The 26565-nt window shown below is 40.4% G+C and overlaps 1 protein-coding gene and 1 pseudogene across 3 annotated transcripts; one reads left to right on the plus strand and one right to left on the minus strand.

Moving 5' to 3' along the window:
- Positions 1 to 685: 685 nt before the first annotated feature.
- On the minus strand, positions 686 to 17069 carry COX6C (cytochrome c oxidase subunit 6C). Of its 3 annotated transcripts, none has more exons than XM_077846740.1 (4): positions 16915 to 17069; positions 15822 to 15948; positions 7324 to 7452; positions 686 to 802 (listed from the first exon to the last, which is right to left on the minus strand). In XM_077846740.1, exons 2-3 carry the CDS (start codon positions 15933 to 15935, stop codon positions 7339 to 7341), a joined length of 228 nt encoding a protein of 75 aa, XP_077702866.1. In that variant the 5' UTR covers positions 15936 to 15948; positions 16915 to 17069; the 3' UTR covers positions 686 to 802; positions 7324 to 7338. The 3 variants fall into 3 exon arrangements, with proteins under 3 accessions (XP_077702866.1, XP_077702864.1, XP_077702865.1); XM_077846738.1 differs by having other exon boundaries at positions 16903 to 17059; XM_077846739.1 differs by lacking the exon at positions 686 to 802 and adding an exon at positions 1246 to 3842 and having other exon boundaries at positions 16903 to 17059.
- Positions 17070 to 19920: 2851 nt separating this feature from the next.
- On the plus strand, positions 19921 to 20887 carry LOC144283074 (proline-rich protein 3-like; annotated as a pseudogene).
- The last annotated feature ends 5678 nt before the right edge of the window (positions 20888 to 26565 follow it).

Raw genomic sequence — 26565 nt, forward strand, 5'->3', positions numbered from 1 at the left:
GGGGAGAAAGGTCATCCTAAGACTTCCCCCAAAATAAGTTCCCACACTCTCAATCATTAGCAGACACTAATAACTTTTTCTTAACTAGATATATATGCCAACTTATGTACACATACTGTTAGCTCTTCAATAAAGCAATACTGTTATTTAATTATCTATTATATCTGGTGGTTGATCCAGCAGAGCAACTACTAAACAGTGACGTGATGATGAAGCCCAAGAACATTATTTTTTTTTTAAGATTTATTTTTATTTATTTATGATAGACCGAGAGAGAGAGAGAGAGAGAGAGAAAGAGAGGCAGAGACACAGGCAGAGGGAGAAGCAGGCTCCATGCCGGGAGCTTGACGCGGGACTCGATCCCTGGGCCAAAGGCAGGCACGAAACCGCTGAGCCACCCAGGGATCCCCCCAAGAACATTATTTTATTGAAAATAAAAATAAATAATTCTGTCCCTTCTAAGAGCAAACAGTATAGTAGTCGTAGAGGTTCATGGAGACCCCCTTAAATCCATGACCAAGAAGGTACACCTACAAGTATTTCAGTGAAATGAACACCAAAGCAATAAAAAATATCCTTTAACAGTGAAACTTTTAAGAAATCTTAAAATCCAGTTATCTTCCTAGGTTCGTACATACAGTTAAAATCTCCAACTCTGAATTATCGGGAATAATTAAAGACTTAGTCCAAAACATTTTTTAGTTGTTTATTAAGAGAAACTATTCCATAACCCAGTGTTCGTGTTTCATAGCTCAGGAACACAGGACAGTCAAGCTTCAATGAAACACAACCCAAAGAAATTCTGTGGAAAAAAACACAGTGGCTTAAGTTAATAACAAGCATTCTCTCTTAATACCTCACCATGCTTAAAATCACATGAGGTCTACTCCTACTAGTGGAGCCTAGTCAGACCATTTCAGGCTACCTGAGCTCCAGGTCCATTCTCTGCCAAGGTTCCATCCTGACCAGTTCTGGGCATATTACACCTTACTCTGATTTATTGTTTTTCAGACCAAATTTTGCCTATTCTTCCCTCTCAAATCCATTCTCCTCCATTCCCTTCTCATACCTCCATACTGTTCTTAAAAGCAGCAGCTCATCTGTTCTAAATAGTATGTCTATTCCTGTCTCCAAATCTGTTTTTCTTACTGATTTTTAAACACATTAAAAAAAAAAAAAAGGTAACCTAACAAGTATTACACATTAGCCTGTTAACATCTGATTATGAAATGCACATACCCACTGTGGAAATTGTGAAAATGTCAAAGTTACAAGAAAGCAGCAATGTTAAGATTCCATACAGGCCATTAATATTTTGATTTTTTTTTTTTTACCTTCAATCTTTTTTTCTGTGCAATTTTTATTAAACACAGACCACCCTTTATACACATTTTCTATTTACATAATAATCTCATGTTACTTTGAATATCATTTCTAATGGACATAATGTAATAATCTGTGGTATGAAACAGTCATGATTCTGTATTAATTTTCCAACCACTGGAAACAAAGTTCTTCCTACTTTTTCTAAATAATGCAGTAGATACTTCGTTCATGCATCTATGTGCATTTCAGATTATTTCCTTTAAGATAAACAACTACAGAAATGAACATTATAGATTTTAATCTTCTGTTAGGCAAAAGTTACTTATATTCAAAATTATCCTTGAGTCTTTTAAAAAACTAGAATCCACTGCAGCAAGTCTCATACACCCAGGAAAGATCATTCATACACACACACACACCATGAACACTACAGCTGGAATGCTTATTCTGGTACATTCTGCCTAAAAAGCAGACTGACATTCCCCTTGTCACATCAAACTCAGGAGTGGTGGATAGAATCTTAAATTGTTCTAATTGCTTTTCTCGTTAAGCCTGAATAAAGTTAAATACATGAATGATGAAATTCCAAAGTATAGTTTCACATGCTTTCAAATTTAGTAGATGACCTTTCATCAGCACACAAGTCACTTCCTTCATAGTCAACAGAACCTTATCTATGAGGCATAAGGACTTTGTGGATATAATAAACCAAGTCAGGATCTCTGGAGGGCCACCAAGTCACTTATGGACACCCAACTAAACTATAAAAGGAGTAAAAAACTCTTTACTTCTAAAAGAGTTTCCTAATGCCCATCTAGCAAGCAATAGCAGAACATCTGAAATGATTCTGAATATAAAAAGCAAGAGTTGTGAGAACTCTAGAAACCAGTTAAGGAGCTGTAGCAACCAAACACTAATAAAACAAAAACACAAAAGGGCAAGAAATTTCATGGAATTCTTGCTCACTCTTGCCTCACCCCCCCTCCTTGGTGCAGCACAGTGTGGTCCAGAGGAAACTGACCAATTCCTGGCTCCTCTCTCAGGATAGAAAGTAAAAAATAAAAATTGCTTGCAACATTCTGACCTGTTTGAGATCTTCCCAAAGGACCATTTTCTATCTTGCCTATCTCTGGAATGGCATACTTGAGATATCAGAGTGCAAGCAGCTGAAAGCAGTGGGGGTCCCATGACACAAGAGCTACAGAGGGCCTGCAGACTCACAGGTACCACCTATGGACAAGACTGTGGGCAGAGGAATGCAAGGAACAGTGAATGCTCCTAGAGGAAGCAGGGATGAGACTCTCAGAAATTAACACTTAAAAGGAATAAAGTATACACAAGAACCGGAACAAATGCACACAGGGAAAAGATGTATCTCCAGAAGAAGTTTCAGATAATCCTGAGCCTTTAGTGAAGATCTTCCCCTGCAAGGAGGTAATCCACAAAGGGGAGGGGTGGCTGTTACTCAAATGCCCTAACTACAGCAAAAGCCATACAAAGAAAAAGGAAAATATGGTCCACTCAAAGCAACAAAATTTCCAAAAACTCACACTGAAGAGACACAAGCCTCTAACTAAACAAAGACTTTAAAACAACAGCCTTAAATATTGCTCAATGAGCCAAAAGAGAACTTGGACAGACAACTAAATGAAATCAAGAAAATACACAAAAACTTAAAAAAAAAATCAAAATCAAAACTATGGTGCAGAAAAATAAAGTAACTGAACTGAAAAAATAAATCTCTAGAGGGGTTCAACAGCAGACTCACACAAAAGAATCAGCAAACTTGGAACAGTTCATTTGAATTATTGAGTCTGAGAAGCAAAAAGAAAAAAGAATGAACAATAGAACTTAAGAGACCTATGGGACATCATCAAAAAGACCCATACACACTTATGGAAATCCCAGGAAAGCAAAGAGCAGAAGGCTTATTTGAAGAAATAATAGCTGAAAAGTTCTTAAATTTGAGGAAAGAAGTGAATATACAAATGCAAATACAAGAAGTTACTTGGAAGTAGAATAAACTCAAAGAAACCCATACCAAGATATAACCACTCTGTCAAGAACCAAAGACAGGAATGCCTTGGTTGAGCATCAGCCTTCAGCTCAGGGCGGGATCTGGGGATCCTGGGATCATGTCCCACACATCAGGCTCCCCAGAGGGAGCCTGCATCTCCCTCTGCCTAGGTCTCTGCCTCTCTCTCTCTCTCTCTGTCTCGCTCATGAATAAGTAAAATCTTAAAAAACAAACAAAAAAACAAAGACAATGGATCTTGAAAGCAGCGAGAAACTTTATGTGATCACCTACGTCACCTCCGTAGGACTATATGGGGATTTTTCAGCAGAAACCTTGCACGTAGGAATGCTGTCAGATGATATATCTAAAGTGGTCACAAAATAACAACCAAAAATACAGCATCTAGCAAAACTGACCTTCAAAAATGACAAAGAAAGATAAACAAAAGCTAAAGATCAGGAGTTCCTCGCCACTAGACTTGCAATGGGAGTTCTTCAAGCTGAAACAAAAGTACACCAAACATTAACTCAAAGCCATGTGAAAATATAAAGTTCCCTGGTAAAGGCAAATATATGGAAAAATATAAACCAGCATTACTAGAATTGTTTCATAACTCCATTTTTAATTTTGTAGGATTTAAAACACAAAAATAATTTTAAAAACTATGTTAATGGGTACACTACATATAATTTGTGACAATAAAGCAGGGGAGCAGAGCTATTAAAGAGTGATAGTTTTGTGATTGAAAATATCACATTCTGAAGTAGACTGTTGTAATTTTTCCATATCCTATGCAATACCAAAGGTAACCACAAAGAAAATATCCACAGAATACACACAAAAGGAAATGAAAAGGGGATCAAAACATGTCACTATAAAAAAATTAAAAGGTATTAAGAGAGGATATGAAGGATACACAGCAACAAAATGGCAAATTAAATCTTTCCTTATCAAGTAACTATCTTAAATGTAAAGAATGTAAAGAACTCAACAACACACATGGCCAACAGACACATAAAAAGATGTTCAGTATCATTAATCATTAGGGAAATGCAAATCAAAACCAGAATGAGACATCACCTCAAACCAGTCAGAATGCTAGTATCAAAAATAGGAAAAGAAAAAAAAAGACAACAGATAACAAGTGTTGGTGAGGATATGGAGAAAAGAGAACCCTGATGCACTGTTGGTGGGAATGTAAACTGGTGCAACCACTGTGGAAAACAGTACAGAGGTTCCTCAAAGTTAAAGATAAAATTACCATACAACCCAATTAATTCCACTACTGGATACACATACGTATGCGCACATGCACACACTGAAATATTACTCAGCCATAAAAAAGAATGAGATCTTGCCATTTGCCAAAACATGGATAAATCTATAGGATATTATGCTAAGTGAAGCAAGTCAGGAAACAGACTCATAAATACAGAGAACTGGGTGCAGAAGGGAAGAGGAGGGGAGGATGGGTAAAAGAGGTGAAAAGTTTTAAGAGTTACAAACTTCCAGTTATAAAATAAGTCATGGAAATGAAAAGTACAATAGAGGGAGAAAAAATATTAAATTAGAACCAGATGCAAAACGTAGCAACATAATATAAGCCATATATGAAAAGTCCACAGTTAATAACATACTCACTGGTCAAAGCCTAGAAGCTTTTTCTCTAAGATCAAGAAAAAGATAAGGATGTCCACTCTTACCACTTCAATTCAATAAAGAACTGGAAGTCCAAGCCAGAACAATTAAGCAAGAGAAATAAGACATACAAATTGGGAAAGAAAAGGTAAGACTATCTCTGTTTGCAGGTGACCTGGTCTTATATGTAAAAACCATACACGTAAAAAACAATAAAGATTCCACCAAAAAATTGTTAGGATAGGGGTGCGTGGGTGGCTCAGTTGCTTAAGTGTCTCACCCTTGATTTGGTCTCAGGTCATAATCTCAGGGTTGTGAGATCGAGCCCTGGGTCAGGCTCTGTGCTGAGCATGGGGCCTGCTTAAGATTCTCTCTCTCCTCCTCCCTCCCTTCCCTCAGCTTGTGCACACTCTCTTTCTCAAAAAAACCTGTTAGAATAAACTAACTGAGCAAAATTACAAGATACAAAATCAACACAAAAAACCAGTTGTGTTTCTATCCACTAACAATAAATAATCAGAAAAAAAAAATAAGAAAACAGTTCCAAGTATGATAGCATCAAAAAGAACAAAATACACAGGAATATTTAACCAAGAATGCAAAAGACCTATATATTGAAACTACAAAACACGGCTGAAAAAAATTAAAGACACACAAACAAATGGAAATCTCGTGTTCATGGAATACTTGTAATTGCTAAGATGTCCATATCACCCAAAGTGAGCTATATATACAATGCAATCCCTATCAAAATCCCAAAAGCATTTTTGCAGAGGTAGAAAAATCCATCCTAAAATTCATATAAACTATCAAGGGACCCTGAATAGCCTAAACAGTCTTGAAAAAAAAAGTTGAAGGACTAACACTTCCTAATTCCAAAACTTACTATAAAGCCACAGTAATCAAAATAGTGTGGTATGATATAAAAGCAGAAATATAAACCAATGCAATAGAACAGTCCAAATAAACACTCACATATCCAGTCAAAAAATTACCAACAAAGGTGCCAAGACCATCCACTGGAGAAAGGACAAGGTTTTCAACAAATACTGCTGGGAAACTCGATATTCACGAAAAAAGGAGAAGTATCCTTTTCTTACTTCATATCCAAAAATTAACACAAATGGATCAAACACCTAAAGGGGAGAGCTAAAACTATAAAAACTTACAAGAAAACTTAAGAGAAACTTCATGACATTGGATTTGGCAATGATTTCTTGGATAGGGTACCAAAAACACAGGTAACAACAGAAATTACATAAATTAGACTCCATCAAAATTTTAAATGTCTGTGCAAAAGATACAATTAACAGAGTGAAAAGGTAACCTACAAAATGGGAGAAAATATTTGTAAATCATATCTGATAAGAAGTCTGAAGAACAACTCAATAACGAAAAAACCCCAATCCAATTAAAATGGGTGAAGAATTTGATTAGACATTTCTCCAAAGAGGATAATAAATGGTCGGCAAGCATGAGGAAAGATGATCCACAACCTTAACCATTAGGAAATACAAATCAAAATCCAGTACCATCTCACACCTATTAGGTGGGTACTATGAAAAAAACTAAGTATTGACAAACAAGTAGTAAAACTGGAAAATGGTGCAGCCACTATGTTAAACAGTATAGTATTTCCTTTCAACGTTGATAATAGAATTACTATATGATCCAAGCCATTCCACTTCTGGGTACATACTCAAAAGTATTAAAAGAAGAGGTTTTATTTTTATTTATTTATTTTTTTTTAAAAGAAGAGGTTTTAAAAGAGATATTTGCAAATATCATAGCAACTTCATTGGTGGGGAGGGGCAGAGGCAGGCTTCATACCCCGCTCAATCTCACAACCCTGAGATCATGACCTAAGCCAAAATCAAGAGTCAAATGCTTAACCAACTGAGCCATCCAGGCACCCCTAACATAGCAACATTATTTACAATAGTCAAAAGGTGGAAGCAATCCAAATGTCCACCAAAGGTGAATGAATAAGCAAAATGTGGTATACGTACACCACAAAATGTTACTTAGCCTTAAAGAAGAAGGAAATTCTGACACATACTGTAATGGGTAAATTCTGAGTACATTATATTAAATAAAATTAGCCAAATACTATAGCCATTCAAATACTATATGATTTCACTTAAATGAAGTACTTACAAGTAATCAAATTCAGAGACACTAAGAATGGTGGTTGCCAGGGCATGGAGGAGAATGGAGAATAATTCAATGGATAGTTTTGGAAGATAAAAAGAGTTCTGGAGATTGGTTGTACAATAACATGAATATACTTAACGATCTGTGTATTTTACAATTAAAAACAATTTTTTAAACAGCCACATTACCTTTATATTCCAAATTCACTTTGCACTCTGAAAGATACCAGCCTTCTTCATCTCCTCAAAATCTTTCATAGAATCATAATTTCTGTAGAAATCTGCATATGCCTTCTTTCTTGGTTCAGCCACAGCAAACTAAAAAATAACACATCCCATTAGAGCTTATTTTTTAACCATTAGAAATAATATCCAAAAACAACATAAATCATAGTATTTATGTTCACCTTTAACTTGGAACTCTGTATTTCCTAAGACAAAGGTTGGAGGCACTGACACAGATGCAAGGGAAGATAAAGCAGCCTCTTGGAAACTACTCAGCAAGAAGAGCCTTCCTTGCCTGGGGACAGATTATTCCTTTTGCTGGGTGTGGGTGTGCAGAATGATAAAAGCCAAAGGAAGATACCTAGAAAGCTAAAAGGTTTTAGCAAAGGACAGACAGCCTTCCCTCCAGCAAAACCTAAATATTCCACAGCTGAGACATGCTAAAATTAAAATATTCTGGCTCAATTTGAAGTATATTAACTTCAAAGGAGTGAGATCAATTCAGTACCCAACTGCCTCTGAAAGACACAGGGAGTTTTCTATCTGGCAAGAACAGTTCTGGGTGATTTACACCTCAACATCATTTAAGCCCTTAGAATACACATTGACCTGTTTTGCACACCAGGAAAGGGGACTCAGAATTTAACTGACCTGATTAAGGTCTAGGAAGAAGCACTAGGTGGTAGGTGGTTCAACCAGGATTCAAACCCAGGTCTATCATTTGGCAAAGGTTGTATTTTCCACAAAACACTACCTGATAGATTTCAGTGTACAGGTTATAATCCAAAATCAAATTCCATCCTGCATATTAAACCAGTAAAAAATTCTTCATGTGCCCATCTACCTCCATTAGGTTAATGCAAAAATACAAGAATGACACCTGGTATTTATACAGTAAGAGACTTTACTTGACCAGTTTTACTACCTCACCTCCTATCTAAATTCTCAACTTCTTCAGTAAGACCAAGAGGCAGGAGTCCTAATGTAATCCTCTGAATTGAGGCCAGCCCATTACCCAGAAGGCAACTGGGGATTTCTTGTTAAAAAAATATTTTTTTCCCTTTCAATAATATGGTAAACTAATAAAGTAGCAAAAATAAAGTAAAAGACTCAGTGAACCCAAAAATAAAAGCAAATGGATGTTAGAACCCCACCTAAAGGGGATCCCTGGGTGGCGCAGCGGTTTGGCGCCTGCCTTTGACCCAGGATCGAATCCCACGTCGGGCTCCCGGTGCATGGAGCCTGCTTCTCTCTCTGCCTAAGTCTCTGCCTCTCTCTCTCTCTTTCTGTGTGACTATCATAAATAAATAAAAATTAAAAAAAAAAAAAAAAGAACTCCACCTAAATTGTTTTCTGTTACATTTTAAATAGACTTTTTTAAGTCTGAAAAATCTGGACTTGGGCAACAAAAAGAATATAAGCTATCAATTTAGATCCACTACACCATAAGTTAGTTGAAACCCATAAAATCTATATAAGGCCTATCTGGATAAGCAAATACCTGAAGATTTAGGACAAGCCTAATTTGCATAACAGTAATTGCTCTACATATGGGAAAAATCCATTCAGGATAATCACTGGTCATTGCCTCAAAATCTAACCTATATTAATGAATTTAGGCGTGGCAGATTCACTTAATCAAAAATTATTTAATGGATGGTAACTTCATGTAAAAAAAGCACAGAAACTGATGAAAATTGTGAAAATCAAACAAAACTAAGAACAAAATAAAGGCCAAATCTTTCAAAGCACTCAATACTAACTGGATAGGGGAAATGAAGAAGTGAGCATCTACTAAGAGAACCAAGTTTAGGGCAGCCCCGATGGCTTAATGGTTTAGTGCCGCCTTCAGCCCGGGGAGTGATCCTGGAGACCCTGGAGACCCTGGAGACCCTGGAGACCCAGGAGACCCAGGATACCCAGGATCCAGTCCCATGTCGAGCTCCCTGCATGAAGCCCACTTCTCCCTCTGCCTGTGTCTCTGCCTCTCTCTGTCTCTCATGAATAAATAAATAAAACCTTTATTAAAAAAAAAAAAAGTTTACACCTGCTTTATTCTTTAGGAAGAATCTGGATTCCTCAGTGCTTTCCTCAGAACCTTCCTTCGATTCAAACACTAATGAACTATACACAAACACTGACTAATCTACCAAGCAAATTTTAAACCTTTTCATTCAGAACAGACTATGGGTCTGGCATGGTCCTAGCTCTTAATTTAGTAGAAGAGACACACCCTGAAGCAAGTATTACTTAAAATACAATGTGCCCAATACTGTACAGTCTGGTACAAAGTGATTAAGAACCTAGCAAAGCACAACCAACCCATCTGGAGGAATAGGCTGCAACTCCAAAAAGGAAACATTTGAGTGAGCCTTGAGGATAAACTGGAACTTGCCACACAAGGAGATGAAAGACATTCCTGCTGTGTACAAACCCATGGGAGAAAGCAGAATTTTGTAACAGCAAATAGTTATGAAGGGCTGGAGGGCTGAGTATATTGGACTGCTGGGAAGACAATGGAAAGGCAAAAAGAGAAAGGCAAAAGGGGCTAATGAGAAAGTATCTTAAAATCAAAACTAAGTTTCAGCAAATCACCCATGACCCTTTAATAATTGATGAAACCAATTCAGATGATTGCAACCAGTCGTTAATGTATTTCTTTTTTTTTTTTTTTTAATGTATTTCTTACTGTAAGTAAAAAGTCTGAAAGCCACTGCACACTGGGCATGCAGGACTCCATACCATAAACAAATCTATTCTAGAAGCTGAATGTGGCAAGAATGTACACAGGTTACAAAGGCCTGATCTGATGTTTGACAGAGACAATGAGGACAACCAGAGTGAAGAAATGAGTTCCCCAAATTTCTCTTACTCCCACTTCATTTACTCATCCATCCATCCTTTTCCCACAAACATTTATTTCATACCCACTACATGCCACGTAGCAAAGATCTCAAAGAGCAAGTAAAGGGTTTATTTATGCCTGTCTCCTCAAAGGGTCCTACAGCACAGACCCCTTAGTGCTTTTGCTCAAGTTGTTTTCCCTCCTCTTAGCACTTCAAATTCACTCTAACTTCCAAGGCACAAATTCTACCTTCTCTATCAAAGAGCTATGACTCACAATACCCCTCACCCACTGGAAGAAACACACAAAAGCGGCAATCAACTATTGCTGATTGTACAGTTCACCTATTACATGGAGGACAGAGTCCTCCTTGCCCATCTCCAACTCTATTCTTGCAAACTGTGTATAAGCTGTTCTAGAAACAGCTCTGAGAAATGAAATGTCCTTTCGTTTATATTCTATCTTGCAATAATTATTTTTTACCTCCCCTAATATGACCCTAACTTCCTTAAAGACACAAATTTAGATGTATATACACTTAGTATACTCGAAAGCACGGACTCTATAGCACCTACCACTGTACTCAATTTCAGACACTACATTTTATTCAACAGATACTTTTAAGCATCTATTTGTCAGGCAACTGACGATGGGGTGCCCCTGCAAACAAAAAAGGCACCATGCCCTAATGAGTCTCAGTCTACTAAAAAAATAAGAACTAAACCAAAAAAATTAAATACAAAGCACTGGAAGGCTCTAATTCCCTCATAGGCCATTATGACATAAATAACATGTATGATCATAAACATTTTTATAGAGAAAACTTGTAAATATAGCATGGAGACTTTGAGAAACACAAAGCACATAGGAGTATTCTGGGAAAAAGGTGGCATAGGAACACCAGGAATCTCTCCCCACCTTCACAACAACTGTATTAGCACAATCTGTGAAACTTTGGATCTCCTGAAAGAATGCAATTTCCAGAGGAAGGCTTAAACTGTAAATTGTGGTCAAGTTAATTTCATTCACTTTCAGCTTTTAGCAACCTAACAGCTACCCATTTTCCCCAGGCCCAAGGCAGGCAGCTGTGCATGTGTTCCTGGAGCAGCTTACACATAGCTTTTCTGGAATGAAGATGGGCAAGAAGGACCCTCTCCTCCATATACCAGGGATCTGTACTCTGATAGTAGATTGTTTTTGTTCACAGAGGCGCAAACAGGTTGGGGGCCACTGTTTTTGGCACTCCTTCTACTGTTCTTTTTCACCAGGTGAGCTACTTCCAGGGGACTTAAAAGAATAGAGAATCTTTTTCCCCCTCCCTTTTTTCTCCTTTTGGGAGCCAAAGGTATCTATACACACAATCCCCACAGATTATAGAATGGACTAAAGAATGACCCAACTGAGAACTGACCCAACTGTTGCTGTCTGCAACACTCATTCCAGATCCAAAGACAAAAACAGATTGAAAGGGAAAGAGTGGAAAAAAGATGTTCTATGCAAACAGTAACCAAAGGAGCAAGAGAGCTTTACTAATAGCAGACAAAACAGACTTTAAATCAAAAAACGATTACAGGAGACAAAGGATTTTATATAATCATAAAAGCTTCAATAGGATACGACCTTATAACACTTAGAAAAATTTACTCAGCAGTAACACCAGCAAAATATATAAATCAAAAACTGACAGAATTGAAGAGAAAAATAGTTCTACAGCTGAAGACTTCAATACTACAATCTCAGTAACAGATAAAACCAGACCAGATCTAAGTAAGGAAACAGAGGACTTAACTCATTAAACCAATCAGATCTAACACATATACAAAGAGCATTCCACCCCAACAACAGAATACACATTTTTTTTTTAAAACAGTGATTTATTTATTTACAAGAGAGAGCACTTACATGCATAGCAGGAGGAGGGAGAAGGAGAAACAGACTCCCCTGCTGAGCAGAGAGTCCCGTGCAGGCCTAGATCCCAGAACTCTGGGATCATGACCTAAGCTGAAGGCAGAAGCTGAACCAACTGAACCACCCAGATGCCCCCAGAATACACATGCTTCTCAATTGCACATGGGATATTTTCCACGACAGACCACATATTAGGCCATAAATTAAGTCTCAACAGATGTAAAGGCAGATATCATACAAAGTATGTTTTTTTTTTTTTTTACAAAGTATGTTCTCTGATCATAATGGCATGAGATTAGAAATCAATAACAAAAGGAAAACTACAAAATTCACAAAACTATGGAGATTAAGCAACAAACTTTTAAACAACCAATGAATCAAAGAGAAATTAGGAATGAAATTAGAAAATATTTAGAGACAAATGAAAAAACAGGACACACCAAAACTTACAGGATTCAGTGAAAGCAGTGCTAAGGGGGGGAATTAAGTATAAATACATACATTAAAAAACGAGAGGGGATCCCTGGGTGGCTCAGCAGTTTAGTGCCTGCCTTTGGCCCAGGGCGCAATCCTGGAGTCCCGGGATCGAGTCCCATGTCAGGCTCTCTGCATGGAGCCTGCTTCTCCCTCTGCCTGTGTCTCTGCCTCTCTCTCTCTATGCCTATCATAAATAAATAAATAAATCTTAAAAAAAAAAAAAAAAAAAAACAAAAACGAGAGAGGGGGGCAGCCTGGGTGGTTTAGCGGTTTAGCGCCGCCTTCCACCCAGGGCGTGATCCTGGAGATCCAGGATCAAGTCCCACATCAGGCTCCCTGCATGGAGCCTGCTTCCCCCTCTGCCTGTGTCTCTGTCTCTCTCTCTCTCTGTGTCTCTCATGAATAAAGAAATAAAAATCTTTAAAACAAAACAAAAAAACAAGAGAGGGGCACCTAGGTGGCTCAGTGGTTAAGCATCTGCCTTTGGCTCAGTTCCTAATCCTGGGTCCTGGAATAGAGTCCTGCATTGGGCTCTCCAACTGGAAGCCTGCTTCACCTCTGCATATGCCTCTGCCTCTCTCTCTAATAACTAAAATCTTAAAAAAGAGAGAGATCTCAAATCAACAACCTAACATTACAACTTAAGAAACCAGAAAAAGAACAAAATAAACCAAAAGCTAGAAGGAAGGAAACAATAAAGATTAGATAGAGCAGAGATCAACAAAACAGAGACTAGGGGGAAAATGAAAGAAATCAACAAGGCCAAAAACTGGTTCTTCAAAAACATCAACATAATTGACAGCCCTTTAGCAAGATGGGCTAAGAAGCAAGGGGAAAAGATTTAAATTACTAAAATCAGGAATGAAAGTGGAGACATTACTACAGATTCTAAGAGGGTAGTATAACAACTATATACCAACAGACTGGATAACTTAGAGGAAATGGATAAATTCCCACAAACACAAAACCTACTAAGACTAAATCACAAAGAAAGAGAAAATCTGAGCTATAACTAGTAAGGACATTGAACCAGTAATCAAAATAATTCCTAATAAAGAAAAGCCCTGGATCTGATGACTTCACTGGTCAATTCTACAAAAAATTATCAATCCTTCTGAAATCTTTCCAAGCAACTGAAGTGGAAACACTAACTCATTTTATGAGGCCAGCATTACCCTGATACCAAAGCTAGACAAACACTACAAGAAAACTACAGACCAATATTCCCTATGAACACTGACACACACAAAAAATCTTTAACAAAAACTAGCAAATTGAATTCAGCAGCATATTAAAAGAACTGTACACCATTACCACGGGAGGTATATTCCTGGAATGCATGGATGGTTCAATACACAATGGTTCAACATAAAGAAATCCATCAATGTAATATACATTAACAGAATAAGTGAAAATAAAAACCACAATAATCTCAATGCAGAAAAAGCACTTGACAAATTCAATATCCTGTCATGATAAAAACACTCTAAGAATAGAATGAAACTATCTCAACATAATCCATGGGATGTCCACTTTTGTCACTTCCATTCAACACAGTTCTAGCCAGAGCAGTTTTGCAAGAAAGAGAAATAAAAGGCATTTAAATGGGAAAGGAAGAAGCAAAATCATCTGTTTATAGATGATGTATGTAGAGAAAACCCTAAATATTCCACACAGAAAAAACCTGTTAGAATCAATAAATAAATTCAGCAAAATGGATATAAAATGTATGACAGTACTACAGAAAACAGTATGGTGGTTGCTTGAAAAGTTAAACATAGAATTACCATATGATCTATCATTCCACCTCTGAATATATACTGAAAAAATTAACCCATGTTCATAGGAGCATTACTCACAATAGCTAAAACATGGAAGCAACCTAAGTGTCCATCAAAGGTGAGTGAATAAGCAAAATGTAGTACAGACATACAATGGAATGTTATTCAGTCTTAAAAAGGAAGGAAATTCTGACATACACTACTACATGGATGAACCCTGGGGTCATTGTGCTAACCGAAATAAGCCAGTTACAAAAAGACAAAATAATGTAGGATTCCATTTATATGAGGTACCTAGAGTAGTCAAAGTAAGATACCGAAATATTAGTTTTATGGACTGGGAGTAGAAAAGAGATGGGTTTGTTGTTTAATGGATATAGTTTCAGGTTTTACAAGATGAAAGAGTTATGGAGATGGACTATGGTGATGGCCACACAACATTATAAATGTATTTAATACCACCGAAGTGTACACTTAAAAATGGCTAAATTTTATGTGTATTTTACCATAATACAAAACATTTATTAAAAAAACCAGCAAAAAAAAAAAAAAAAAACCAAACCACCAAAGTGGGCAGCCGGGTGGCTCAGCGGTTTAGCGCCTGGAGACCCGGGATTGAGTCCCATGTCAGGCTCCCTGCATGGAGCCTGCTTCTCCCTCTGCCTGTGTCTCTGCCTCGCTCTCTCTGTCTCTCATGAATAAATAAATAAAATCTTAAAAACAACAAACACCAAAAGTCATGTGTTAGAACCCACAAAAGGTACAGCATTAAAATGCAGTTCTGTAGCAACAAATGCTTCAAGCTGCCAAACACTGCCTTCCTCATCCCTCTGCTTTAGTAAAATTATACCCTTTTGTTATGGACTGATTTGTTTTCCAAAATTCATGTGCTAAAGTCTTAAACCCCTAGCACCTCAGAATTTAACACTATTTGGAGATAGGTCTTTAAAGAGGCAAATTAAAATGAAATTTGTACGGTGAGTTCTAATCCAATATGCTTAGCATCTTTACACCAGGAGATTAAAAAAAAAAAAAAAAAAAAAAAAAAAAAAAAAAAAACCATGTTAGCACAGAGACCAATGTGAAGACAAAGGGAGAAACCCATCTACAAGCCAAGGAGAGGCTTCAAGAGAAATCAACCTTGCAGCCACATTGATCTTGGATTTCTAGCCTCCAGAACAATAAATAAAAGTTGTTTAAGCCACCCAGTTTGTTCCACTTTGGCAGACCTAGCAAATTAATACAGCTGCTTTTAGAAATGGAGGACAAGCTATCTAGGGAATAGGAGGTATTTTCCTGACACGGAGAGAGCGGAGGAAGGAGAAGGGAGCACATTAAAGAGGGAGCTTCTTTCAAAGACTCAGGGCTACTTATGAAAATACATTTTCATATTTAAAACACACATTTTTGAACCAAAAATGGACCAAAGTAAAAAATCAAACATACGTTACCTTATAAAAAGCTGCAACCCCCAGGGATACAGCGAAGGCTCCAACGATATGAAATCGCAGACGCTTGGCCAGAAGGCCTCGCATCTGAGGTTTCGTTAAAGCACTTGAAGTCATGGTAGTTCTTCTCCTTGATAGTAAAATAATAAAAACAACTGAGAACACAGTAAGATATCTGCAGAACTCTTAAGACACAATGCACTTCAGAGGGGCACAGGCATGACTCCTCCTACAAAGCCTGAGGTGTTTAAAGGCTTAGCCTGCTTCAGGGTTTTGGGTTGTTTCCCTCCAGCAGGCTGAATGACTACCCTAAATAAGCAAGGTCACTGTAATAAGTAATAGTAGCCGGGGAGCAAAAATTAGGAAACAAGTATCTCCCAACCACAGTTAAGATAAGCGGTGGCTCTAGCCTGACAAGTGCAAGCGGATTTACAGCCCTGTTACTCTTCTACCAATCTACTATCGGCTCATTATTCCCATTTCATTGACGAGAAAACTAGGGCACACGGAGATGACGCGTAATTTTTCCAAGGTTACGGGAGAAGCTATTTTAACTCTGGCAGGAGCCCAGCAGGGGCCTCCACCCAGGGACCGGACCGAGGCGCGGCCCCGCAGACCCTCGGCCGCCTGGGCCGGGTGGCGCGCTGGGAGGCCGCAAGACGCCCCCCGAGGCACAGGGACCCTTTTCCAGCTTCCACACAGCACGGACCGCGCGCAGACACTGCTCCTTCCCCTACGTTGCCCCTTAGGATGCCGACCGGCTGCGGGAAAAAGTGAAAACCCTGGGGCTGGACGAGTCAAATGACCCCTCCAAGGTCACGCTGAATGGGGGCAAGTACACAGCGGAGCCCAGGCCCCCGCCGGCCGCCCCAGTCCCGCGGCCCCTCACGCCCCCGCAGCCCCGCCGGGCCGTCGGCCTCCGGAAGCCGCGGCGGGGGCGTGCAGGGGTCGACCCCTGGAGAGGTTCGAGGCTGCCCGGCCGCAGATGCGGGCACAACTCAACTCCAGGACAGAGCGAGAGCAGGCAGCAGGACGCAGCAGCCACACGAACCCCGAAGTGGGACACGAGAGCAACACGACTCACCTTCACACCTACCTCAAACCTAACGTCCTTCCTAACAGAAATGGACGGCGCCCGAGCAGTGCGCAGGCGCAGAAGTCCCAGCGGCGGAGAGGACCCAGCGACGGTGGCCTGAAGAGTCCAAAAGGCCTCTGGCGCGCCTCCGGCTTTCACGGCTGAAGTTCACGAGTGTGTTAGCTTTTTCCTGTAATATCTTGAACTAAAAGCTTGACCTTCTGAGTCGGTTTCTTTAGTAAATTGGAGCTATTAATCTTACTGATATACAGAGTTGATATGACTTATTAGAGAATACAAAGATATTTCATAGGGAGAGAGAGATTTTACAGATTTTATTTACTCACCAAAGAGAGAGGGAGGCAGAGACCCAGGCAGAGGGAGAAGCAGGCTCCTCGCAGGGAGCCCGACGTGGGACTCGATCCCGGGTCTCCAGGGTCACGACCTGAGCCAAAGGCAGACGCTGAACCACTGCCCCAGCCTGGTGCCCCTAATACGTAACATTTTTAAACGTACCTCACAAATACAGTACAAATCGTCCTGGGCCCATGCTGGGCCGGAAACGTGTGCAATCCGTCATTTTCATTAACTGCCCCTATGTGAATAATCATGTGGTTTGGGTAAAGGTGAATAAGACAGCCAAGTTCTAGGAGCTCAGAGCTTAGCCAATAAAACTGACATAAACAGATTAATAATCCCAAGTGATGGGCGCTTCGCAGAGACATGACCTAGCCACAGTAGGAGCAATTACCTGCTTGGCAGAGCTGCACAAGTTCTGGTAGAAGTATTTGTTTGGGGTTTTTAGTAAAAGACAAGTGTCTTAAAGGAAGGCAACTGGAAGTTTATGAAAAGTGGTGTGTAAGGGTAAGGCTCTTGTGCTGTAGGGGTGTCAGGCTTGGTTTTTATTGAAATAACCCGGATTTATAGTGTTGTTTAAGTCAATTCAGCAAGCACTGTGGAAGATACATTAGGGTATAAACTACACACGGTATAAATTCATCATATATTGATCAAGCATTTACTAAGTACCCAGGTTCTGCTATATAGAAGGACAAATCTTCAAGGAGGTAACATGCTTGTCAGGGAGTCTTAGTTCCCAATGGACACTGTCATTTTGTGAAACCTTTTGGCCACACAGAAAAGGTGCTAATTGAGGGTCAGAGTGGGTTTGTACCTCAGTAACAATCTTTCCAGACTCTTTATCAATGATCTACCCAGCTAAAAATCTTTACATGGGATTTGCCCAGGTGGTAATGTGTTCCCATTTTCTTTTTATCCCCACTCCCAAAACTGGCCCGGAGAGCAAGCAGTAAATTTTAGAATTCATAGGGGTTGTTGTGTATTGAACAATTAGGGAAAGCTTCAGGGAAGTCATGGAAGAGATGGAAATGGAGCTGAGCCTCAATCTATTAGAGAGAGCTGGAGAAGTGGAGAAATCTAAGAGACAAAATTGGTCAGAAGAATGTGGCAAAGACAGACACACTGAGGGAGCAGAGCTTAGCCAGCATGGAGTGCTGAGCAGTGGTTTAAGAACACTGGATGGGTAGAGAAGCACAGGGCCAATCATAATAATTCAAGGTGACACATGAATAGAACCTGAATGGGCATGAATAGCTTGGAAGGGTCATTATTCTACCACCACAAAAGGCATGGTCATGATTTGTAATGCCTAAAAAATATTTCTATTCTTTTCTCAGGCATATGGTAGGGCCATGCATCCCTGATGCCTTTAAAGTTAGGATATGACTTGCTTTGTCCAATGCAAGATAACTGGAAGTGATGTGTAGAAGTGATGTGTGGAAGCCTCAGGGTAGAAGCTTTACAATACAGCATGTGGTTTGCCATGTTCTCTTTGCCCTGCCTTTGTTATAAGGGAAGTATTGAGTGAGATAGCACCTATGTCAGCTGGATCTGGGAGAGATCAAGATAAACAGAGCCTTCCTACTATCTTGCACTAGCCAGACTCAATGAGTGAGAAATACATGGTATGGTAGCTGTGATCCACTGAGATTCAGGGGTTGTTTGGTCCGATAGACGAACTTTGCTTTTCCTGATTGGTAGAAGAAGTTAAGAAATGTGTCTGTTTTAGTTAGGGATGTGGGTATGTAAATGCTGAGACAGGTAAGTAATAGAGACCATGGAGTGTGAAGAGGAAAGGGGGACATTAAGCTGGCACTTAATGGTAAATAAGATATGTGCATCACCACACCTTCTCCTAAATTGAAAACAAAATGGTTTATCCATGTTAGAGGCATCCCTGGGCCCACCCCTGAGCTCTTCAGAGGTTCCCAGAGAAACCCTGAGTTTTACAATAAAACCCCATCTGTTGCTCAAGAGCTCTCCAGCTGTTGGCCCAAGGGAACTCTAGATATGTGGAGCCCTCAAGAAGGTTTTCCCCCTGAGGCATCAGCATCTCAAGTCTTCTTAGGCTGATAAGACACTGTATCCTAAGGGACTCTGGACTCCCTGAAGTGTGCATGTGGATCAGGGACATGTTTTCGGGCCACCTCAAGGCCAAGTTGCTGCCTCACTGTGTCATAAACTCTATGTAGCACCCAATAGTTTGCAAAACATGTTCAATTTTGTGTTTTCATTTTGTCCTCTCAATAATCCCATAAGATGAGCAGGTATTCTTGTATTTTAGATAAAGACACTGAAGGTTCAGCGGTAGAAAAATAGCAGAACTGAGAATAGAATCTAGTGAGATTCCTCTCATAACAGAGTTGTGAAGAGTACCTCCAGAAGAACAAATCTACCTCAGTGGACACCACTCATGAGTCTGTGATGATTTATTGAGCACCTATTATGTGCTCTGTGTTGCTATCCCTAATGGCTGAGAGTATAGTCCCAAGAAGCCACAGAGGATACTCCTCAAATCAGATTATTTCATAACCACTCATTTCTCGTTAGTTGAATAGATACAGCCTCCTAGGTCCCACTGAGAAAACCTAAGAAGCTATTAATTCAAACTAATAGGCCCTTCCTCACTGACCTCCAAATCCCACTGCAGCCATTGCCACAGCCACGATGCCCAAACGAAAGAAGCAGAATCAGCAGCAGCCACCGCCACCACAACAGCCCCCACTGCCAGAGCGGGAGGAGATGGGAGATGAAGAGGATAAGAGTCCCATCGGATCATCCAGCTTTCTGGGCCTCCCCCCCTGGCCAATGGAAAGCCTGGTGACCCCAAGTCAGCCCCAAACTGGAATCCACCCACATGTCCACCATCAGTAGAATGGATAAATAAGTTGTGTGTGCATGCAATGGGATACTACACTGCAATGAAAATTAACGAACTCCTGCTACAGGCAACCTGGATGAATCTCACAAACGGTGTTGAGTGAAAGGAGCCAGACAGAAAAGAATGCAGACTCTCTTCACAGAGGTCCTCCAGGATCAAGAGGACCAATGATTCCACCACTGCTGAGCCTCCCACCTCCTCCCAGGGGCAGAGGCCCAATTCGGGGAGTCTTGGGCCCCAGGTGCGGCCAGCCAATATGGTTGTGGCTGGTGGGGGGCCAATACTGAACCTCTTTTTCCTGGACCAGGCCATGAGGGTCCTTCCAGAGGAGGCTTTCACAAAGAACAGAGAAACCCTGAAGGCTCAAAAGTTGGTCTCTTATCATATACACCTGCCAGCCCAAGGATGGCCCCCAAGTTATGGAAGACAAATCCAACCTCCCTGTCTGCCAACACTTTGCCAAAAAGGGCCACTGTTGATATGAGGACCTCTGTGCCTTCTACCACCCAGGCGTCAATGGACCTCCTCTGTGACACTGTGCCTTCCTATTCAGGCTGGAAGGAGCCCTCTGACCTAGTGGCCATATCTTCCCTGTGGCCCTGTGACGGCTACTGTGAGGCTGTTCCACCCACCACCTTCAGTCAGTGACACCCACCCCCATCTGCCACCTCCCCCATTTGAGGTCCAGAGTTGTGTTTCATCACTGGTGCCCGGCGTGTGGGCTTTCTTCTCCAGCCTCCAGAGACTCGCCTTCAGGACCCCACCTTTGCTCTCTTCCACTGCCTCCTGGATCCTCTTCCCCTTCGCCAGTTGACTGCTGAACAGGAAGCCTCTTTGGTGCTGTTTCTTGTGCATCTGTCCACCCAGCCCTTGGTACTGCCCTCAATTCCTAAGAGCCCTGGAGCAGTTTCCTACCATTCCCTTCTTCTAGCTGCTTGTTTTAAGTCCTTTTTTTTTTTAAGATTTTATTTATTCATGAGAGACAGAGTGAGAGAGAGAGAGAGAGGCAGAGACACAGGCAGAGGGAGAAGCAGGCTCCATGCAGGGAGCTTGACGTGGGACTCAATCCCAGGTCTCCAGGATCAGGCCCTGCGCCGAAGGCGGCGCTAAACCACCGAGCCACCAGGGCTGCCCTTTCAGTCCTTTTTATGTGACAAACCCTATCCCCAAAGTTGCCAGTTGCTCTGTGAAACTCACAAGGTTGACCTGGGGTCAAGTACGGATGACTGGTGCAGAGTTACTCCCTGGTTTTGGATTTTGTAGATCCTGTGTCAGTAGCACGATCCCCACCGCTCTGGTCTGTGATCACTGTGCTTTGTGAAACTGTGCATCGCCTCGTACATAGTCTTTCTCAGTGTCCGTCGCATCATTGTGACTTCCCAACACTAGAGTAAGTTTTTCTGCCAAAATAAGTGAGGCTCTTGATGCCCTCTAGACTTTCCACACCTCCCAACATGGGAGAATTGTGAAACTTTCCACAAGACTGCCTCCCTGATCTCCCCATTCTCCCGGTGTCAGTTTTTCGGGGTTTGACACAAGCCCATGAGATGTCCTCTAAAGCCTCTTCTGGGCTATCCTATCTCCTCTCCAGCCCACTTTAGTTAGAGTACGTCATTATGAGGCCACCAGCCCCTTCGTCTGAATTCTGTGAATCTCCACCTGGCCTACCCTTGGGTGGAGCCTGGACAGTAGTATTGCCCTCCTCTAACCTTCTTCCCTACATCCCTGGCACTGGTCGTTTTCTGTGAAAATGGCAGTGAACAGGTTTGGTTTTGCAAATGGGTAAGGAGTTGTGTGGGCAAGAGGGAAGGATGAGAGCCGTTAGAGAACTGAGAATGAATTTCTTTTTTCTTTTTAACATTTTTTTATATTAGTAATAAATGCAGTGGAAACAAAAAAATAATTCAGACTAATAGTAATGAGGTCTGTGCAATAACTAAGTACCAGGTATTGATGCTTTTCTGGCCATTTCAGAGCTAACAGTAACTAAAAACAATTTTCCCAGAATTGAGCTGGCATCAATCACAGATGCTGTACACAGAGATATTCTGGCCTGACCAAGCCCTCTATGAAATGAAGCTATTAAGTGAAAGAGTCATGTGAAGCTCAACTGCATTAAGACTATAGAGAGTGAATGGGGAACCTGGGTGGTGTAGTCGTTTAAGCATTGGACTCTTGGTTTGGGCTCAGGTTGTAATCTCAGGGTTGTGAGATCTAGTCCTGTGTGTTGGCACTGTGCTTTGTGTAGAGTCTGCTTGACTCTCTCTCCCTCTACCCCTGTACCCCCTAACACTAAATAAATAAACTTTAAAAAAAGAATACAGAGAGGGCAAAAGAAAATCAAAGTTTACTGAACAGGAAAGAAAAAACAAACAAATCAAGAGAAGGTAGAAATACCATATTTTAACTTCTAAGAGAACACAGCAAAGCCAAACATTTTAATTCATTTGAAAAAGAGCGTATCTTAGTAGTTATTTTGGGATCCCACTTTGAACTTGTGCTGATATTAATTTATGGATGTGTTGAACTAATCAGATTCAATAAACATAGATGTCTCTAGCAACCAGATGCTCCTCTGGGGAGATAGTCACTCTGTGCTAACAGCACACAGCCATGGGAGGATTGAATGGTCATCCTGACATTGGGCCACATTTAAAATCAGGGGGCCCATGCAGACCTTTCAGAAAGGCCATCTCACCCATGACTGCCTGAAAAATGGATAGACCTGGCCCCATTTGCACACCACCCCCTCACATTTACCTTAAACCTTCTCTGGGTTAGAAAAAGCCTGAATTTAAAACCCAAAATTCAAATTACTGCATATGAAGGATAAACTAATCAATATGTGACATTTTAAGCTTCATTTTGAAGATAAACTAAATTAAATCCTTCCACTATAATTCAGAAAGTATTTATGTAGCACTTACTATGTTCCCCAACCTGTGCCAGCCATTATGGAAGATGGTAAGGAACTGTAAAACCCAGCCTCTGTACTCTAGCAGCTGATAATTTCATTAAGGAGAAGATTAATGAAACCCTATATAAGGGAATAAAGTTCAGACCAAAACGAGATAGAAATAGTTAATGCAGAAGAAAGTTTGGAAGAGGGAAAACCAGTGTGAAGCTGACCATTCATTCATTCAACAAATATTTACCAAACATGAACTCTGTGCCAAGCACTGTTCTACATACTAGAGATACAACATGAAAAAAAACAACATTCTTGCTCTCGTGGAGTTTACGTTGCTGCATGGGACATGGAGAGCACACCAGTAAACAAACACGTGCTATAACCTCTGACAGTGGAAAGTGCTGTGGAGAACAAAACAGCGCGCTGGCGTGCTGCCTTTGTAGGGGGAGGCCAGGAACACCATCTCTGAGGAGGTGACCTTTGAGGAGAATCCCTACTGATGTGAGGAAGTGAGCCCCATAAAGATCTGGGAGAAGAGTGTTCTCTGTAAAGAGAACAGCAAGTGATTTGACATGATGTTGGTTTGTTCCAGAACAACAAACAGGCTTATGGGACCAGAGCTGAATAAGCACAGAAGAGATGTCTAACCTGGCCCAGGGGACTTCACTCAAAAGTTGAGATTTGAAATTGGATTTGCTTGTCAGCCTATGCAGATAGGGAGAATGTTCCAGCTGATTAGTTAAATTTCTACCGCCTGGTGCCATAAGGACTTAAAATTAGTTTAATTAGAGAAAAGTACAGAGAATTAGAGTTACATTTCCTACATGTCTGTAGGGCTTACATTTGGGGACTCCAGTTAACACTTTTTATAACACCTCTACTTGCTCACATCATTTGCTCCCTTATCATTTGCTCCCACTATTTTGGGTTTTATTTTATTTTTTAAAAGATTTCATTTATTTATTTGACAGAGAGAGAGCACAAGCAGGGGGAGATGTCGAGGGAGAGGAAGAAGCAGGGAGCTGGACGTGGGGCTCAATCCCAGGACCCTGAGATCATGACCTGAGCCAAAGGCAGATGCTTAACCAACTGAGCCACCCAGGCGCCCCTATGTTGGGTTTTAATTGCTTGTACTTTTTAAAACCCTTCTCAAAATGATGATAAACAGAGCAAAATAAGAGTGAATAATCCTGTCTTCATACTACCTTCTGTAAGCAGTGGCTTACCTCTGGTCTTACCTCATTGAAGAGCTTTAAAACCCCTTTGAGGAATGCCTGGGTGGCTCGGTGATTGAGCATCTGCCTTCAGCTCAGGTCCTGATCCCAGGGTCCTGGGATCGAGTCCCACATCAGGCTCCATGCAGGGGGCCTGCTTCTCCCTCTGCTTGTGTCTCTGCCTCTCTCTGTGTCTCTCATGAATAAACAAATAAAATCTTTGTTTTCTCTAAATAACCTAAAAAAAAAAATCCTCTAAATTGAATGACCAATTTTTGGAAACACAAGGGACAAAGGAACTTGTTAAACACTACCATGAGGATGTAATTGGCAGAATCCAGACTGTAGGAATCTCTACAGAACTGGTTTCTTCAAAAAAATTAATTGCAAGGAGCAAAAAAAGGTACACAGTGAGAAATGCAGGGAAAACCTGTAGAGTATAAGGGACTTCAGGGACATGTCAACCAATCACAATGTGTGGAACTTTTTGGATCCAGACACAAACAAACTGTAAAGAGAAAAGATGAAAATATTTATGACCTGGAGGTAATTGGAAATTTGAACATTAATAGGCTATTTATGATGTTAAGGAATTATTGTGGAATCTTTTTAAGAGTGGTAATGGCATTATGGTTTAGAAATACATACTGAAATATTTCCCAATCAAATGAGACGATGATTAGTATTTGTTTCAAAATTATACAAGTGGACTTGGCAGACAAGTGGATGGGAGTGGGGGGTATTGATAGATAGGGAAATAAATCAGGAATCAGCAAACTGTTTCTATAAAGGGCCAGATCATGGCTGTGGGTCAAGGTCTTTGTTGCCACTACTCAATTCTGTCATTGTTAAAGCAGCCACAGACAAAATATAAAGAATGAATATAACTGTATTCCAATACAACTTTATAAAAACCGGGAGAGGTTTGGACTTGGCCTTTGGTAACTCCTAGTAGAAATGATTATTATTGTAGCTGGATCATGGTTACATGGGAGTCCATTATATTACTCTGTCTACTTTAGCATTGTTTTTTTTTTTTTACTTTAGCATTGTTTAATATTTTCTATAATACGATATTTAAAACAACTTAATGTCTTTATAGCATTATTCAAAAGCTTCAGACACTCATCAGTCTTCTCAGCACTATTCTTTCAGGTGAGTGTTCCTCTTTCATGTGACTTGGATCACATACATTTCATTTCTCCTTTTGTATATTGACTTTGAAACACCAAACTCACCTGAGGGCCCTCTGAACAACCAAACTGATTTCATTTTGGCCTCCCTACTCTCTGCCATGTTGAGATTATTCCTACATATATTTTTTATTTTAAAATGTTTGCTTTCTTTTATTTTTCACTTTTTGGTCCTCTCATTCCTGTTAGGCCTTTCCATGTTAAGTGGAATCAGGCCACACCCCACATTTATCTAAATAACCTTAAAATATAAAAATTGCTTCTCTCAGTCTAAGGTGCTCATTCCACAAATATTTACTGAGGCTACTATGGGCCAGACTTTGTGGCAGTATCTGTGGAAGCAAAGATAAATTTGACTTGGTCCCAAATTTGGGGAACTCCCAGAATTTCCCACCCTCAACACCAAAACACTGTCCTCTAAGCTTTCTATCTCTTTAATGAGAATGGCTATTCTCATTATTAGTAGCTTTAAGTTCAGTATATCAATTGTCTGTGCTTTTCCTTCTGCCCTCTGGAAAGACTGACTCAGGAGAAGTAAAGATGGGTGCAGCTCCAGGAAAGAAGATTTTATTTTATTGTATTTTAAAAAATTTTTATTTATTTATGATAGTCACAGAGAGAGAGAGAGAGAGAGAGAGGCAGAGATACAGGCAGAGGGAGAAGCAGGCTCCATGCACCAGGAGCCCAACGTGGGACTCGATCCCGGGTCTCCAGGATCGCGCCCTGGGCCAAAGGCAGGCGCCAAACCTCTGCACCACCCAGGGATCCCCAGAAAGAAGATTTTAATGTGCCTGAAGCCTAAGACAGCTTCCCAAGTTTTGACTATCTGCACACTCCAACACTATTACTTAATGTTTTTTAAATTGGCTCCTTTTTAAAAATAGATACAGCCATTAATATTTGGAAATGCTAGCTTGGACTTTCCCATTGTCCACACCTCCTCCATTCACCTGGAAGAAAGACCTTTTTATCCACACTGTCCTCAGGGCCATCAACTAGCTGAGGTTATTTTAAACCTCCCAGGCTAGTCCTAAAAGCCACAGCTTTTGATTAGTGTGAGCTTTCTAGGGGAAACGAAAATTTTAAAGAATCAACAACAAAGTCCAATAGGAA

The sequence above is a fragment of the Canis aureus genome, chromosome 14 (assembly GCF_053574225.1).
Source record: "Canis aureus isolate CA01 chromosome 14, VMU_Caureus_v.1.0, whole genome shotgun sequence".
NCBI classification, from domain to species: domain Eukaryota; kingdom Metazoa; phylum Chordata; class Mammalia; order Carnivora; family Canidae; genus Canis; species Canis aureus.